This window comes from Peromyscus leucopus, chromosome 14, assembly GCF_004664715.2.
Source record: "Peromyscus leucopus breed LL Stock chromosome 14, UCI_PerLeu_2.1, whole genome shotgun sequence".
Lineage (NCBI taxonomy): Eukaryota > Metazoa > Chordata > Mammalia > Rodentia > Cricetidae > Peromyscus > Peromyscus leucopus.
This window is the reverse complement of record NC_051075.1, coordinates 26,951,046-26,967,939: the sequence shown is the minus strand read 5'-3', so window position 1 is coordinate 26,967,939 and position 16,894 is coordinate 26,951,046. Positions and strand designations below refer to the sequence as shown.

The 16,894-nt window shown below is 40.7% G+C and overlaps 1 protein-coding gene across 1 annotated transcript in view; it reads left to right on the top strand.

Moving 5' to 3' along the window:
• Positions 1 to 16,894, top strand: part of LOC114704049 (protein transport protein Sec23A-like) — a 57,118-nt gene that overhangs the window by 28,456 nt on the left and 11,768 nt on the right. Inside the window, exons 14-17 of the mRNA XM_028885108.2 lie at positions 4,700 to 4,853; positions 7,904 to 7,981; positions 9,328 to 9,489; positions 16,629 to 16,715. Of these exons, the coding sequence (XP_028740941.1) occupies positions 4,700 to 4,853; positions 7,904 to 7,981; positions 9,328 to 9,489; positions 16,629 to 16,715 (481 nt within the window). The remainder of the gene's footprint in view (positions 1 to 4,699; positions 4,854 to 7,903; positions 7,982 to 9,327; positions 9,490 to 16,628; positions 16,716 to 16,894) is intronic.

The window sequence follows — 16,894 nt, the reverse complement described above, 5'->3', positions numbered from 1 at the left end:
AAGTTTGAGAGCATCCTGGCAAACATGAAACTGCCTCTCAAACACACACACACACACACACACACACACACACACACACACACACACACACACACACACACACACCAGGCTGGAGGAATGGCTCAGTAGATAAGAGCACTTGCTGCTGTTGGAAAAGACCAAATTCAGTTTCCAGCATCCGTGTTGGGAAGCTAACAACTGCCTATAACTCTGGTTTCAGGGGATCTAATGCCCTCTTAAGACCTCTGCAGGCACCCACCCACACATACACAGACAGGTTTACATATGCACACTCCTAAATCAAAATTAAAAACAATAGTAAAAAAAGTGAACAAATTTTATTTACCTTATCCCGATGGGGAGAATCAAATATTGTATTTAGTAGATACTAATATACACATATATGTACATATACACTTTTATACATGCATACATATATGTGAAGTATATTATAAATAATAATATAGCACTATGATTAATGACATTTCATTTCAGCTGATGGTTAGTCTATAACTATAATTTCCCATGTGTTATTAATGCTCTAATTCTTTTATCATACCATCATGCAGCTCCTGCTTTGTGGATTAGGTGCTATTAGGGGCTTGATCCACTATGATGGTATGGTGTAGACTGCTCTTCAAACTGTCTGTGTTGAAGGGTTAGTTGTGGTTTTTCTTCCCATCCTTTGGAATGAATGCTTTTTACTAAGTACAATAAAAGTGAGTTAGTATGAAAACAAAACGTTTAAAGGCCACTGAAAACACATTTTCTTATTTTTAATTGCTTGGTTTGTCAGGCATAAAATTATCCAACATACACACAAATACACATAAAACTGTAAGCGAGCACCCTCAATTAAATGTTTTCTTTCTAAGAGTTGCCGTGGTCATGGTGTCTTTTCACAGCAATGAAAACCTTAACTAAGATAGGCTACATAGTGAGCTCCAGGCCAGCAGGGCCTACACAGTAATACATTATTTATAATATCAGCCACTCAGACTGAGATTCTCACTTTAATTTTTTTCAAATCTTTTTCCCCTGTATGTATATAAGTGTGTGTGTGTGTGTGTGTGTGTGTGTGTGTGTGTGTGTGTATGGGTGCACTCATGCATGTATGATCTTGTGGAAGCCAGAGGTCAACATCAAGTATCATTTTCTGTCACTTTTCATTTTAGTTAGTGCTCGATACAAAATGTCTCTTCCTGCACCCTGAGCTTGCTGTTTGCTCTAGACTGGTGGCCAGCAAACCCCTGGGATCTGCATGTCTGTGCTTTCCTAGTACTAGGTTACAGGCCTGCCTCGGCATCAAGCTTTTGTAGCATTAATCTTAAAAAGTCTTATTAATAAGAACAAACCTGGAGTCAGGTATTGGGATGAATGCTGGACGATCAGAGAAGCAGAATAAGCCACAGCCACCTCACCTTGCCAATTCCTCAGCTGATTCTGTTTCCTCAGACTGGAAGCCTCTGAGTCCTCATCCAGAATGAATCTCAGCTGAACTGCTACTAAAAGCCTAAAAGCTTAACCAGCTCTAGTTCCTGGTCCTCACGCCTTATATACCTTTCTGCTTCCTGCCATCACTTCCTGGGATTAAAGGCATGAGTCACCATGCCTGGCTCTTTCCATTGTGGCTTTAAATTCACAGAGATCTGGATGGATCTCTGCCTCCCAAGTAGATAGGATTAAAGGCGTGTGTGCCACCATTTTCTGGCCTCTATATCTAGTTGGCTGTTCTGTTCTCTGACCCCAGATAAGTTTATTAGGGTACATAATATTTTGGAGAACACAATACCACCACAAGCTTTTTACAGGGGTGCTGGGGGTTGGAACTCAGGTCCTTATGATTACATAGCCAGCACTTTATCCACTGAGCCATTTCCTGGCCCAGCCCATCACTTCATTAGCATATGTCATTTGTACAGAGTGCTGGGTTTCCTTATGACCTTATGTACTTTGGTCATGTCCTTCTTGTTTTCCTTTCTTACTCTCCCTTTTCCCAATCCCTTCCTCGTCTGTGATAGCCCTGCTTTTACTGTCTCCTGTTACTGACCCCTCTAATTCCATGTAGGGAAGGAAATGCAATACTTGTCTTTATGAGATTGACTTACTTGATTAACACGATGGCTCTCTAGTTATCCATTTTCCTGGTGTATTTTCATTCTCCTTTACAGTGGAATAAATCTCTGTAGTGTATCTAAGGCCACATTTTCTACCCCTTCTTTCTTTTTCCTTTTTCCTCTGTAGCTCAGGCTGGTCTGAAGTTTGCAGTGATCTCCCTTGTCAGTCCCCTCCCCCACCTCCATGTAGCTCTGACTGTCCTGGAATTCACTATGTAAATCAGGCTGGGGTTAGAGGCATGCAACCACTAAGCCCAGCCTGCCTCAGCTTCTTATATCCTAGGATCATAGGCCTTCACCACTGTGCTCAGTGTGCTGTTTTCTTTGTCCATCCACTCATTAATGGGTGCCTAAGTTGGTTAGGTAATGTAATGTGATGAGAATACAGAGTAGACACAGATGTGTAGGTGTCTCCCGTAAGGGCTGACTGATTCTTTGAGAGTGGTTTAGCTGGATCATATGGAAGTTTTTTAAAAAAATATTTTTATTTTTGAATTATGTGTGTACTTGTGTGTCTGTGGGGGTGTGTGCATGTGAGTGTAGGTATCTGTGGAGGTAAGAAGAGGGAGCTGGAATTATAGGCAAATATGAGTCCCTAGATATGGGTACTGGGAACTGAGCTCAAGTTCTCTGGCAGGGAAGCAGGCACTCTAAACTGCTGAACAGTCTCTCCAGCCCCAGGTGTGGTAGTTTTCATCTTTTGAGGAGACTTACTACTGCTTTTCAAGATTTTTCTTAACCTCTTTTGTTTCTTAAAGACAGGGTCTCATGTATCTCAGGATGGCCTCATATTTTCTGTACAGCTGTGTCTGGCTTTGAATTCCTGATCTTTCTGTCTCTAACTCCCAGGTATCGGGATTATAGGCTTGTACTGTCAGGTTGAACTCCCTCACTTAACTTTTGATCTGTCTTGGTCAGTGTATTAACAGGGAAAGAGAAGAGTACAAAGCAGTTTTAGATATGGGATTTTTATCACTGATGATAGAACTAAAGGCTAATGAGAATAAAATTCTGATGTTTTGTTTACCACAGTTGAAAATAAAACCTTTATTTTTATATTTTAAGTTTTTGCTTTTCTAAAATTGAATATGATAAAATTCAACATAGAATTATGTAGTAAGATAAAGACTAATACTGCCATGCAGTGGCATGGGTGAGAAAGAGGCCCTCCCCCTATTCGCCATCTGTGGCAGGCCAGAGAGCTGGCCTTGGTAACACTAGAGTGGGAGAGCTGGCCCTGACCCTCACCAGCTGCATCACTCGGGGACATGAGATTGGGAGAGCAGAAGAGTGGGCCCCTTACCTCATCTGGGCAGTACAATAGAGCTGGTGGTCCTGGTGGTGTGGGTACATGTGAGCTGGCCCTGAGGGCATGAGAGTGGGAGAACTGGTCCCACCCCTTGCTGCCTGCACCATTGTGTGAGCTAGCTGGGGCAGCACTAGAGAGCTCACCCTGGTGGTGAGGTAGTGGGAGAGCTGGCAGTCTGACCAATTCAGCTACCATACAGGCCCAGAGTCAGAGCTATAAGTTGGCCAGCTCCAACATCATCCCACTTATGAACTGCTGGAGCATGACAGGGGGCCAGTTCTGAGATCCAAAGCTGCAGGATCTCCATGAGACAGGGCGACAATAGGATATCCAAGAGGAGTCCCGGGAAGGATCCAGTATTGATAGTGTAGCAGAAGCCAGAGGTCTCGAACTGGACCAGAGGCTTATTGCAATGAACATTTGCAAGTAAAGATGTCTGGACTAAAGGGTATACTGTGTGACTCACAGTGACACTCTACAGCTTTCATGATGAGATTTTTGTTTGTATGTTTTTGTCTTTTTTAAAAAAAATTATTTTGGGGGGAGGTTGCAAGGGCAGAGGGCAGATACAAAGGGACAGGGAGATGAGTGGGATTGGGGTGCATGATATGAACTCCACAAAGAATCAATAAAAAGTTAAAGATAAAGACTGATAGAAATTAGTATTTGTCTATACACATGTATATGGTATTCTCTGTCTATAGTGTGTATTTATGTGCATGTGTATGGACTTTTTTATGTAAAAAGAATTCTTAGGAATGATGTCACTGTCAGGATTTCTACATCATACACATTCACTGATGTTATTTCATTAAAAACGATCTTGATTTGTTATTTATGTGTGCACATGTGCAGTTCACTGTAGGCAAATAGAGGTCAGAGGAGCGCTCTTAGGAGTCAGTTTTCTCCTGCCACTTGTGGGATCTGGTACTTGAACTCAGGTTGTAGGTCTTTGTGCTGGTGTGTCTACCCATGGAGCCATCTCCCTGACCCATTCTATTTACTTATCAAAATCTTGATATCTTAAAGAATATGTCTGGAGGTGTTCCTTTAGAGTTATTTTAGAAAATATTTTAAGGTTTTGTTTTTATGAAAATCAGTGTAATGAACAGCTATTTGTGATGTTTTAATAATGCTAATTAATCTGTGTAGTATTAGAATTTTGAAATGTTGAGGAAGCATTCTGTATTCTCTAAGTGTAGCTCTGTGTGGTAGCCAACTGTGGTATTATGATATAATTCATTTCTGTTTCTGTGCTTTCTTATTTCTTTAGCTGGGCAGATGCTCAAACTCAAATCCAAAACATTGCTGCATCTTTTGACCAGGAAGCAGCTGCCATTCTCATGGCCCGGCTGGCAATATACAGAGCAGAAACAGAGGAAGGGCCAGATGTGCTTAGATGGCTGGACAGACAACTCATTCGACTGGTAAGAAGTGGACATTGTGCTTTTCTCAGCCTGTCAGCTTTCCTTTGTAGTAAATGTCCTTTAAAGCACTTACAGTGGGTGGGAGAACTGTACGAAGAACTAATTCAAAGTATGAACTAGTGAATAGAAGTATTCTATTCACTCCTTGAAAATGAATGGTAATTATGCTACTATTATTTTTGTGGTGTGGAATAGTGTGGAAATAAATTTTATATTACTAATTCTATGAATTTTGTTTTTGTTTTGAGACAGGGTTTTTGTGTAGTCTTGGCTGGTTTGGAGCTTCCTATTACTATTGTGTGTGTGATTAGTCTTTACTCTAGCTTCTATTTTCTGTTTTAATTTGAGTTTAATATCACTATGTAGACTGTCCTTAAAGTTACTCTCATATCCTGGAACTGTAGGCTTAAACAGTTTTTAACATTTCATTTTTATCTTGTAAACTCTATCCTGTACTTTTTTATTCTGTCTTCAACTTAAACACATGGTTGAGAATTGTCTGTTAGCTACCAAGAGAGTTGCCTTTATCCTTTCCCTCAGGTGTCACAGGTGAGCTTGGTTAGAATTAGCTACTTTTGCAGTATTGTCTAGATTTCTCCAACCTAAGATCACCCCCTTTTCCTAACACCTCTTAGTGAAGAAAGCGGTGTTGTGATATTCAATATGTCTTTTCAAATGAGCTTTAACCTTGGACAGCCACCAGTGATGGAACACTGTCACCACCAAGGCTGGCACAGATCCTCCCTGGGCCTTTGATTCTAGATGGGGAAAAATGATTAAGAATCTTACTTGTGCTTCTTTAAAACAAGGAGATATATTTATAGCAGAAAAATTTCCTTGACTATCACTATCAATAGATCCATATACATTCCTGAGCCTCCAACCTGACTACAAAAGCTATTTCCAGTTTCTTGCACACACCTCCTTGTGTCATGGGGCATGGAGCCAGTGCTTTGAGTCAGTGCACTGTTTTAAATGTCTTTTTTTTTAAAAAAACATTTCTTGTGTTGATGATCATATTCAAGCCTTGTCCATCATGCTCAATGCATAGTTCTAGCAATGTGCTCTCAAATCGGGGTGTTTCTATTTCCTAAGTTGCATTTTGTCCTAGCATTTTACTGACTGTAATTTTATATGTTGGTATTTCTGGGATCTGACTAACTATATAAGCTTTCCTTTTGTGGATAGTAAGTTGTGTTCTGAAATAGTCTTATTTATTTGTTTATTTAATTTTATTTTTTTGGGGGGGGGGGTTTGGGACAGGATTTCACTGTGTAACAGCCTTGGCTGTCCTGGAACTAGCTCTATAGACCAGGCTGGCCTCAAACTCACAGATATCTGCATGCCTCTGCCTCCAGAGTGCTGGGATAAAAGGCCTGCACCACCACCTGACCTTGACTTTGTCTTCATAAATGTCCTATTGTTTTGAGATTCTACAAGCTGAAGTATCAGGGGTATGTACTTGGGCAGTCGCTGTGATTTGTAGTAAAGTGCTCTTTCCATGTTGCTGGATTCATAGGTTGTCACATATGACACTAGAATTTTATAGTGCGCTCTGCATTAACAACAAACCCTATCAAACCTCTTTTATTGAGAGAAAAAAGACTCTTTTCTTTGTCCTTTGCTGCACAAAAGACTCAGGACTATAATTTTTTTAAAGAGTTCATAGCAGGTTTAGGCTCTTTTCTATCTCACATCTCCCTTCACAAATGGCTTCAGTTGTCTGGTATATTTTAAAAAGGGAAACACTAATAAAAATCAAAAGGTCCTAGTGAATAACTGAATTAGACAATTGCACGAGGCACAAAATTAGTTTCCTCACCATGTATAGCCAGCTGTTAGTCACACACTGAACATTTTGCAACACAGCACAGCAGCAAGGCAGCTGAGCTAGAGAAGATGTTATGGATGGAGTCATGAAGAGTTTACTCTGCTCTTGTGTCACATCAGGAGACAAGTGGAGGTAATTCGGAGAAGGCTGATACAGTCAAAGCACTGTTGAACTCTTTATGAAACATCTATTCTCATTTCTTTGTGCCTTAGCCGTATGGTGTTCAGAACGGAGAATGGCATCATCCAAGTGTTAGTCACATTTCCTTCCCCACAACACAGAAAGGGTTTACTTTGGCTCATCAATTTAGAGCTTTTGGGTTGTGATCCTTGGCCCTGTTGCTTTATAGGCCTGTTTTGATGCTAAAGTCAGAATGGGAGACTGGTTATAGTGTTCCCTTCAAGGATGCAGTGAGGAAGGGAGACTGGGTTGTTGAGTTCCCTTCAAGGATGCAGTTAGGAAGGGAGATTGATTGTACAGTTCCCTTTCCAGCATGCCCCCAGGGATCAAAATACCTCCCATAGGCCCTTTTCCTCCCACTGGCGCTGTGAACTGGTGACCAAGCCTCCAACACATGGGCCTCCAGGGCTGAGACTTTTGCTTGACAAAGTGAGGCTGGTGGTTCAGGTTCATTGCCTGTTGTAGTAAGAGTTCATGATCGGGCAAGGCAGCAGGATGCCCCTTTGTCATATTCTCATAGGTGACTCGTTTCCCTGTTGCCTGTGTGAGTGACCTATTTCATTCTAATTTTTGCTTCTGTAAATCCTTTTCTTTCCCAGACTTTTTTCCTTTTGGGCACTTTCAGGGTGGCAGACTTTGGACCAGCAGCTTACTTCTGTAGCTGCTGTGGTGTGTTGATTGTGCTTCGTTCTGTCCTTGGCCAGTATTGAGAAAAGATACTCTGATAGTCTCAGGAAGCTTCTGTTGGCCTCTCCCTTCTCCCCCATTGACATTTACATATTCCTTGTTTGCTACAAAAGACACTTGGTTAAAACAAATCTAAACATTTTGGAGCAAGTTGTTGCCTTTCTGAAATCCAAATGGTTTTTTGGTTGTAATTAGTCTCTTGCTAAGTCAATACATAGTATTCCAACTTTACCCTATCTTGAGGATCTGTTTCCTAAAAAGTTAGCAGCTTTTTATATATAGAATTTTATGGGCAGAATTTTAGTTATCATACCAGGAACAAATCACTAATATTTTATTTTATTTTATTTAGTGTCAGAAATTTGGAGAATATCACAAGGATGACCCAAGTTCCTTCCGGTTTTCAGGAACATTTCCCCTTTATCCACAGGTAAGCTTGTCAAAGAAAATGCTCTTTTCTCTTGTTACCAATAGCACTGAGTTTCATCTTTTTTATTGTTTATCTTTTAATAATCATCTATGAACATATATTATTGGATTCTTTTAATTTTGGGATAACTCAAATTAATTTTATGCTCTGTGGTTAATGAAGAGAATACAATATCCCCATATGGGCCTTACAGAAAGTCACTATTTATGGTGCCTGAAGACTTAACTGAAGCTTACTGTGGGTGCAAACAAGACTAAAGCCCATTAGCATGCCATTGAAGGTAAGAGGTTCCAATTACAGCTTTGCCAAAAGAAGGTGTGTGCTGTAATTTTACTGAGGAGACAATCAGGTGGCATATAGTCATCACTGAGAACAATTTTATAGTGCCATACCTGGTAGGAGATGTGAGCTTAGCTTGCCTTACAGACCTTCACTGTGTGTGTGTGTGTGTGTGTGTGTGTTTTCCTGTTTTTGAGACCGGGTCCCATTTTGTAGGCAGGGTTCATTTTGAACTTGTCACATTCTTGCCTTCATCTTCCAAGTGCTGGGGTTATACACTTGTATCTTTAGTGCTTCAGTAAGGTTCATGCTTGACTATAAAAGCTTTGTCCTGAAACTTCAACTTTTAATGCTTTCCTTTTGGTCTTTTGAGACAGGGTTTCTCTGTAGCCCTGGTTGTCCTGGGTCTCACTCTGTAGACCAGGCTGGCCTCAGACTCAGAGATCCCCCTGCCTCTGTCTCCTAAGAGCTGAGATTAAAAGTGTGTGCCATTATTGCCCAGCCCCCCTTTTTTCTCTTGAGGCAAGGTTTCCAGCCTAGGCATGCCTTGACTTCCCCATGTAGCTTGTTATTTGGGTGCCAGAGCAGAACTCCAATCCCCATGCTTGCCTAGCAGGCTCTCTTAACTGTGGAGCTGTTTCACCAGCCCAGACATAGCTCATGAACAAGCTTTCTTGGGATATACTTTAGAATATTCTTTAAAAAAAAGACATTTATTTTTCATTTTATATGTCTGTGTATGTGCACATATGAGTTTATGTGCACCATGTATGTGCAAGTGTCTGCAGAGTCCAGGGCTTCTGATGCCCTAAAATGAAATTTCAGGGAGTTGTGAACCAAGTGTGGGTTCTGGTAACTGAAGCCCCAATACCCCTCAGTCCATTAGTAAGTGCATTTAACTGCTAAGCCATCTCTGCAGTCCTACGTTAGTATATATTTTAACAGACGGTGTTTTTATTTGTGTGTGTTGCTAATGTGACACAGTAATATAACCAAATGTTTTGTTATGGAACTGCTATTGCCATATTAAAATCAGTAAAAGCTATCTCACCTGTTTTGTCTTGTAGTTTATGTTTCACTTGAGAAGATCTCCTTTCTTGCAAATTTTTAACAATAGTCCTGATGAGAGTTCATATTATCGTCACCATTTCATGCGTCAAGATCTGACACAGTCTCTAATCATGATTCAGCCCACTCTGTATGCCTATTCTTTTAATGGCCCAGCAGAGGTAAGAGGAAAAAACAAGACAGTTGATTTGTCTTGTTACTGTGATGTGTGGTATTAACAAAGTGAAAACAACTGCTGTTTTTAAATGAATTTGGAATTTGTTAAATTATGATCGCAAGATATTAATTTAAAAATATTTGAGTGTTCCCTGTGTAGTAGGTGGTATGGTAGGTTATATCATTAAATAATGCAAAAGTATTATAGAAGATACTCTTGGTTGACTGTTTATTGTTTGGTTGACAAAACTCCCCAGAGTTTATGATTAGTCTTTGAAGGCTCAGAAATGACCATGGTTCTGGAGGAGATGGCTAACTTCATAGCTTCATGTCTGACACACAATCTGTCATAGTTAAGTCTCTTGTTTTCATGTACCTTATTTTCCTTTGGTCCTTTGAGAAGGTAAGATACACTTGATCCAAGATATGTATTTGGAAGAGTGATAAAGTCATCCTCTGAGTTATTTTGGGAAACTGTTCCACACATTTTTATCTATTATCAAATAAATAGTTTTTCCTTTTCATAATTTGAATTATCCATTTTACCATTTAAAACTACATAACCACCTTTAATCCCAGCACTCGGGAGGCAGAAGGAGGCAGATCTCTGTGAGTTTGAGGCCAGCCTGGTCTACAAACAAAGCAAGCTCCAGGACATTCAGAGCTACACAGAGAAACCCTGTCTCACAAACCAAAACCAAAACCAAAACCAAAACCAGAAATCTAAAAACCTGTGGGAGGCCAGTTCCTACCTTTTTTAGGGTTCTTAGAAAAAGGAGAGAGGAATGAGAAAATATTAGCTAGAGAGACCTAGCTGAGGAGAAGAAAAACAGAAACTCAGGATAGCTTCGGGAGAGCCTGGATTAATACCCAACAGCCTAGAAGGTTTATTCAAAAGTCTTTTTATAACATGCCAAAGGGTGAGAGAAAAAACTTTCCCCTTGTTAGATCAAAGCACAGCGTACAGCCAAGTGTAGATAGATCCTTTCAAATACCTGGTAACCATGCCTGTGGCCAAATCATATTCTTATGCAGCTATGCTGGGTAAAGCAAGCTCAGATTCTCTGACCTGAGTAATTTGGGCCTCCACAAAAACCTATATAATAGATGTACTATTTGGATAACTGGTGTGTTTATTATACCTTTTGGATTGTTATACCTCAATTCTCATAAATTAGTGAGTAAAATACTCACTATGTAGAATAGGCTGGCCTCTAACTCACAGAGGTGCTCCTGCCTCTGCCTCCCAAGTACTAGGATTAAAGGCGTGCGCCACCACCACGCCTGGCTTGTTACTATCTGTTGCACCTGAGAGTGGAAGAGAACCGAGTCCTTCCTCTCGAGCACCTGTCCTTGTCCAACCCCAGCCATTGTTAACTGCATTTGCCTTGTGGTTTTCTTTTAGTGTTGTTCTCTTTCTCTCTCATTTCTGAGCCATTCTCATTAACACAGTAACTTGAATACTTATCTTTAAAAGCAAATCGTCAAAAACTCACTTTGTTCTAATTATCACTTGATTTCTCTGCTCCCCGACACAGTTAAACTCAAAGTTATTTGTTGTCCATGCCAAAAGAATATTTTCTTTTAAATTTGAACTTTTTTATTTCTGAGCACCATGTGTGTGCTTGGTGTCTGAGGAGGCTAGAAGAGGGTGTCGGATCCCTGGAAGTAGAGTTCCAGGCAGTTCCCAGTCACCATGTGGTTGCTGTGCCATCTCTCCAGCCCCCCATACTTTAAATTTATTTTTACATATGTGTGTGTATGTGTGTCACTATGTGCACATATGTGCGGGTGGTCATGGAGGACACAGGGGAGGCTGTTGTGTCCACTGCAGCCAGAGTTACCTGGAGTTGTGAGCTGCCTGACGTGAGTTCTGGGGACTGAACTCAGGACCTCTGAAAGAGCAGCAAGTACTGTCTGTTCTCTCTCTAACCCTGTTGTCTATGTGTTGCTGGAGGGCTTTTCTCCAGGTTCTACCAAGCCCCGCAGTCCCACAATCCACATATAAAATAATCACTCTGACGCTTATATTACTTATAAACTGTATGGCCGTGGCAGGCTTCTTGTTAACTGTTTTATCTTAAATTAGCCCATTTTTATAAATCTATACCTTGCCACGTGGCTGGTGGCTTTCCAGAGTCTTTACATGCTGCTTGTCCTGGCGGTGGCTGCAGTGTCTCTCCCTCTTTCTTCCTGTTTCCCCAATTCTCCTCTCTCCTTGTCCCGCCTATACTTCCTGTCTGGTCACTGGCCATCAGTGTTTTATTTATATAGAGTGATATCCACAGCACTTCCCCTTTTCTTCTTTTTTTAAGAAGGAAGGTTTTAACTTTAACATAGTAAAATTACATATAACAAAACAATTATCAAGCAAGAATTACAGTTACAATATTAGAGAAGATGTCCTATCTATCTTATATTTGTGAGTTTAAGGTTTTATATCTAACTTATCTTTTATCATAACTGAGGAAATTATAACTATCTAGTCTTTAACCACATCAAAGACCTGAGAAGGAATATAATGGTACCTGAGAAATGGTAGATGGATGCAAGCAACTTTTTGGAATCTTGCAAGAGTAGACCAAGACAGCTGGCAGCTTGGACAGTCACCTAATGTTTCTCAGTATTGTTGGTGCATTTAAATTGGCTACAGGCCTAGAGTATCTGACAGACCATTTTCAGAAGCAGGAATTCTGAAAGACCATCTTACTCTGTCTTGGCAGAGTACAGTGGTCACTTTCCTTGTGTCCTGCTTGTCCAGAAAGGACAGCATTGCATGTGTACTGTCAGCCATCAAGGCAAGGGCAGTTCTTTGCCTAGTAGGCCATTTTGTGCCAAGAAGACAAACTTCCAAATGGAAATGTCATAGAAGCCCAACATTCTCTTGGATCAAATTGGTACAGCCAGGAGCAATTGTGTCTCACGTCAAGAGAATTCTAAGTTATTTAAATGCCATATTCTCTAGGTCTATGAAGTGTTTGAAGATTACCTATCTATCTGAAATATATCTATGTATACCTAGAAAACTTAACTAACATGGCTACAAATATGATTATCATAGATGACTAATTATTAATCTATTTTTAATTATCCATTACAATTTTAAATGAGTTAAACATAATACCTCAAACAAGAATAGAAATATATATATATATATTTATATATATATATATATATACAGTATAACAAAATTAACTTCAAGTTTGTATCAATAAACTAAAATTTATACCAATGTAAAACATTTTAAACATAAAATCTATACCAATGTAAAACATTTTAAATAAGTTGTTCTTTAAAAGTAGGTTCATTAATCTACCCTTTTATCTTATCATCTCTATATCTTCCTATATATCTATATAATATCCCCTTTGTTTTTAGAAAGAGATCACATTTATAATCAACTGTTTTAAATAAAAATATTGGTTTTTCTCTGTCCCACATCAGAGGGCTCTTCTGATTTGGGACACAAGAATCTCTTAACCATTTTATTTTTAAAGCAATATGTCTGGTTTTAGAGGGGGAGTGAGCCAATTCCACCTCTAAAGCCAGCTTAGTATATTTGGGAATTTGGGTATAGCATCTCTTACTACTTCCTGCAGGAGGGGGGGTGCTGTATCTTATGGGGATGCAAAGAAAATTTTAGGTCTATGGGGTAGTCTGTGAGGCTGTATTGTGTGAACCAGTTGCCTTGAAACCGCTCTGAATGTTAGATCATCTGGGCCATGGTGTCATTGGAGACCTTTCAGGGGGTCTTGGCTGGTGAAACCTGATGTATCTTAATCTGGAACAAATCCAGAGCCTCTGGCTTTCTGTGGAAACAAAAGCAGAGCCTCTTTTCCAAAGCAACATATCCTTAAATCCAAATTTTGAAGTCAAGTTACCTTTAAAATATACATATTGGTTTAATTCAACATCTTTTTCGATCAAATTTTTTTTTTTTTTTTGCAGTTAAAAATCCCAAAGACAACACAATCCAGATTGTCTGTGTAATATTCATCTTTATGTGGCTTTTTTATGTTAATTTATCTTGTTTTGTCTCTTTCAAGCCTACGTATTGTGAATCTATTGCTTTAAACCGCAGTATTCTAAGACTGAAACAGGACTGTGGCTGGTGGATCCGCCCATTTTAGTTTACCAACATGGCGTTTTCTGCCAGTTTTATGAGTCATCAAGTCTCAGAAATAGTGGGTCTAAGCTTTTATCAAAGCAGCGTGTAGCCCAGAAACCTTTTTTTTAAAAAATACTAGTAAAGACTAAATCTACCACACAGCGTATTGTGCGGCTGGCAGACGCCTCATTCCCGCCATACTGCCGGTCAAACGCAAACGCCAGGAACCTGCCAGTAGTTCAAACCCGCATTTTGCGGTGTCTAGCTGCCCGCATGAGACATGAAGCTGGAACCTGGTTTTGGCTCTGTTTAGAATTGGTTATTAAATATTCTCAGGTTTAAGGTGGAAACTCGAGCTGTTGGGCGCCATTTGTTGCTGGAGGGCTTCTCTCCAGGTTCCACCAAGCCCTGCAGTCCCACAATTCACTTATAAAATAATCACTCAGACACTTATATTACTTATAAACTGTATGGCTGTGCAGGCTTCTTGTTAACTGTTCTTTTATCTTAAATTAACCCATTTTTATAAATCTATACCTTGCCACGTGACTGGTGGCTTACCAGCGTCTTTACATGCTGCTTATCCTGGCAGTGGCTGCAGTGTCTCTCCCTCCTTCTTCCTGTTTCCCCAATTCTCTTCTCTCCTTGTCCTGCCTATACTTCCTGTCTGGTCACTGTCCATCAGTGTTTTATTTATATAGAGTGATATCCACAGCATCTATGCTTTCTGACCTCACTGTTAGTAAACTGGTTGCTGAGTTTTGCAACTCTGGATTTGGTGTTCAGGGTTTCGGCACCAAAAATGTAGGTAAATTGCATGTTTTGCACCTCTGGAAAGGTGTCCTGACTACCTGGGGAGTCAGGCAACACCTTGAGCTATGTACCACAGCTCTGATGGCTGAACTGCAAGGAGAGACAGTTCAGCCCTGGAGGGCGAGGTATCCTGCACACTGCTGCTCAGAACAACAGCTCTGCCTGAAGGTGTCCTGGACACCTGGAGCTATTTAGCACAGCTCTGATGGCTGGAACTGCAAAGAAGCAGCCCAACCCTGGAAGGGAAAATTTTTCTGACTTTCTCGGGAGAGTCAGGCCTGGAACTGCTTCAGCAGGGAAGGATATCCTGACTCGTTGGGAGAGTCAAGGTATACCTGGTGTGATGGGGGATGGTCTCCCCTGCAGGATATAGCAATCATGCTCATCTTCTGGAGAGCCTCTACAGCTGACCTTTGCTCAGCCCCCACTTAGGGGGCTTCCTAGCAGAGCTCTGCTTCTCTGGCTTAAGATGTTGCTTCTTGTGCTTCACTCTGCAAAAGGAGAAACCTGTGCAGAAATGTAGCAATCTCATCTGGCTCCAGAGAAAAGTGTTACTTATTAGCTCTAGCTCTATCCATTCACGACCAGTTTCAGCAAAGATCTTCTGTTTAACTCCTCCTTGCTCTGCTGTTTCAGCTCTCCCTTTTTATTCCCTGGGGACATCTCGGCAAGGATCTTCGCTATGCCAGTGAATGAAGATCTTCACACCCAAGAAACTCTTGAGAAAGAGAGTAGCTGCCTCTACCAGGCTGGAGAGAACAGCCTTTTATTATTTTATTTTTTTTTAAACTGACTAGGCAGAGCAGTTTTCACAGGAAGTCTTAGGGTGGAGTCAACATCCCCCTTCCCTGCCTGGCCAGGGGTCTGCTATCCTGCTCTGTGATTGGTTGGTTTCACAAGTCAGTTGGCCATGGGCAGAGATGGCTCTGATCTGACTGAGCCAAACTGTTTCTTTCCGCTCTGATCTGAGCCATCTTTCCCTAGTTCTGGGCTCCAGAGTCAGGGTGGGTTTCTTTAGCCAGCCCCTTTTCCCTACACTCACCTTCTCTTCTCAACTTATCCAGCAAACTTGTTGAACAGTTTCCTTCAACAAACTGCACAGCATTTCTCTGGAGAGGACTCTTCCCTTCAAAAACTTTTGCTCTGGCTTTTGTCCTCTACTACTATTCCTTCCCAGTTTCTTTCTGTCAACAGAGAGCTTTGAGTCTCATTTTTGCTGGTTCCCCTTTTAGACTTCTAAATCTAAGTCTTTAAAAAGAGATTAAGAGCCGGGCGGTGGTGGCGCACGCCTTTAATCCCAGCACTCGGGAGGCAGAGGCAGGCGGATCTCTGTGAGTTCGAGGCCAGCCTGGGCTACCAAGTGAGTTCCAGGAAAGGCGCAAAGCTACACAGAGAAACCCTGTCTCGAAAAACAAAAAAAAAAAAAAAAAAAAAAAAAAGAGATTAAGAGACTAATATCTGTTTTGTTATTGTTTTGAGACAGCATCTTACTGTGTAGCCCGGCTAGCCTTGAACTCACTGATTCTTCTGCCTGAGCCTCCCAAATGCTGAGATTACAGGCATAAGCCCCTCTACTTGGCCAGGGCTCAGTCTTTTCATTTTCTTTATCTTCAGTTTCTCTAAGTGATACAGTCTAAAACTGTAGCTTTGGTTGCTGTCTCTGTGTGTGTGATACTCAAACTTATAATCAATTCAGGATGCTCCATTTCATACTCAGAGCTATTTTCTCATGCACCCTAAATGTTTTATATCCCAAAGTTTTCATCATTTCCTCAGTGTTACTGTCACCAGGCTTAGGGATCATCTTTGATTTCCCCTTAATTCTTTTAAATTTTATTTTTTGAGACAGAGTCTCTGTATATAGTCTTGGCTGATCTGGAGCTTGCTGTGTAGACCAAGCTGGCTTGGAACTCACAGAGATTCCTGCCTGTGCCTCCCAAGTGCTGGGATTGAAGTTGGGCACCATCACGCCTGGCACATTGACTTTAAAATTGTTACTTCAGTGTTAGAGAGATTCCTTAGAAAAATAAAATGCACTGAGAATTCACAATGTCAGGCAACATATGATGAATTTGACATTGAAGAACTAAGATGAGGGAGATAAGGAGCTACAACAGCACACTTTGCTGGATGACGCTGTAATATCTAAACCTTGTATGCAAATTTAAAACAAAATAACAACTGCAAACGATAACCTTCATCTCTGTCATTGCCTCCTTTCAGCCCGTTCTTCTGGACAGCAGCAGCATTCTTGCGGATCGCATTCTTCTCATGGACACGTTTTTCCAGATTTTGATTTATCATGGTGAGGTAAGACAATAGCATTAAAGCTTTGTATGTAAAATCTATTCACTCGGAGTAAAAAGTTTTCCCTGTCTAATGTGTGGATCATATTTAGTCCATGCTAAACCTTGATTTATAATAAGATACAGGTTGACTAATTCAAAAATTAAAAATTCAATATACTCCAAAATCCAAACATTTGAGTA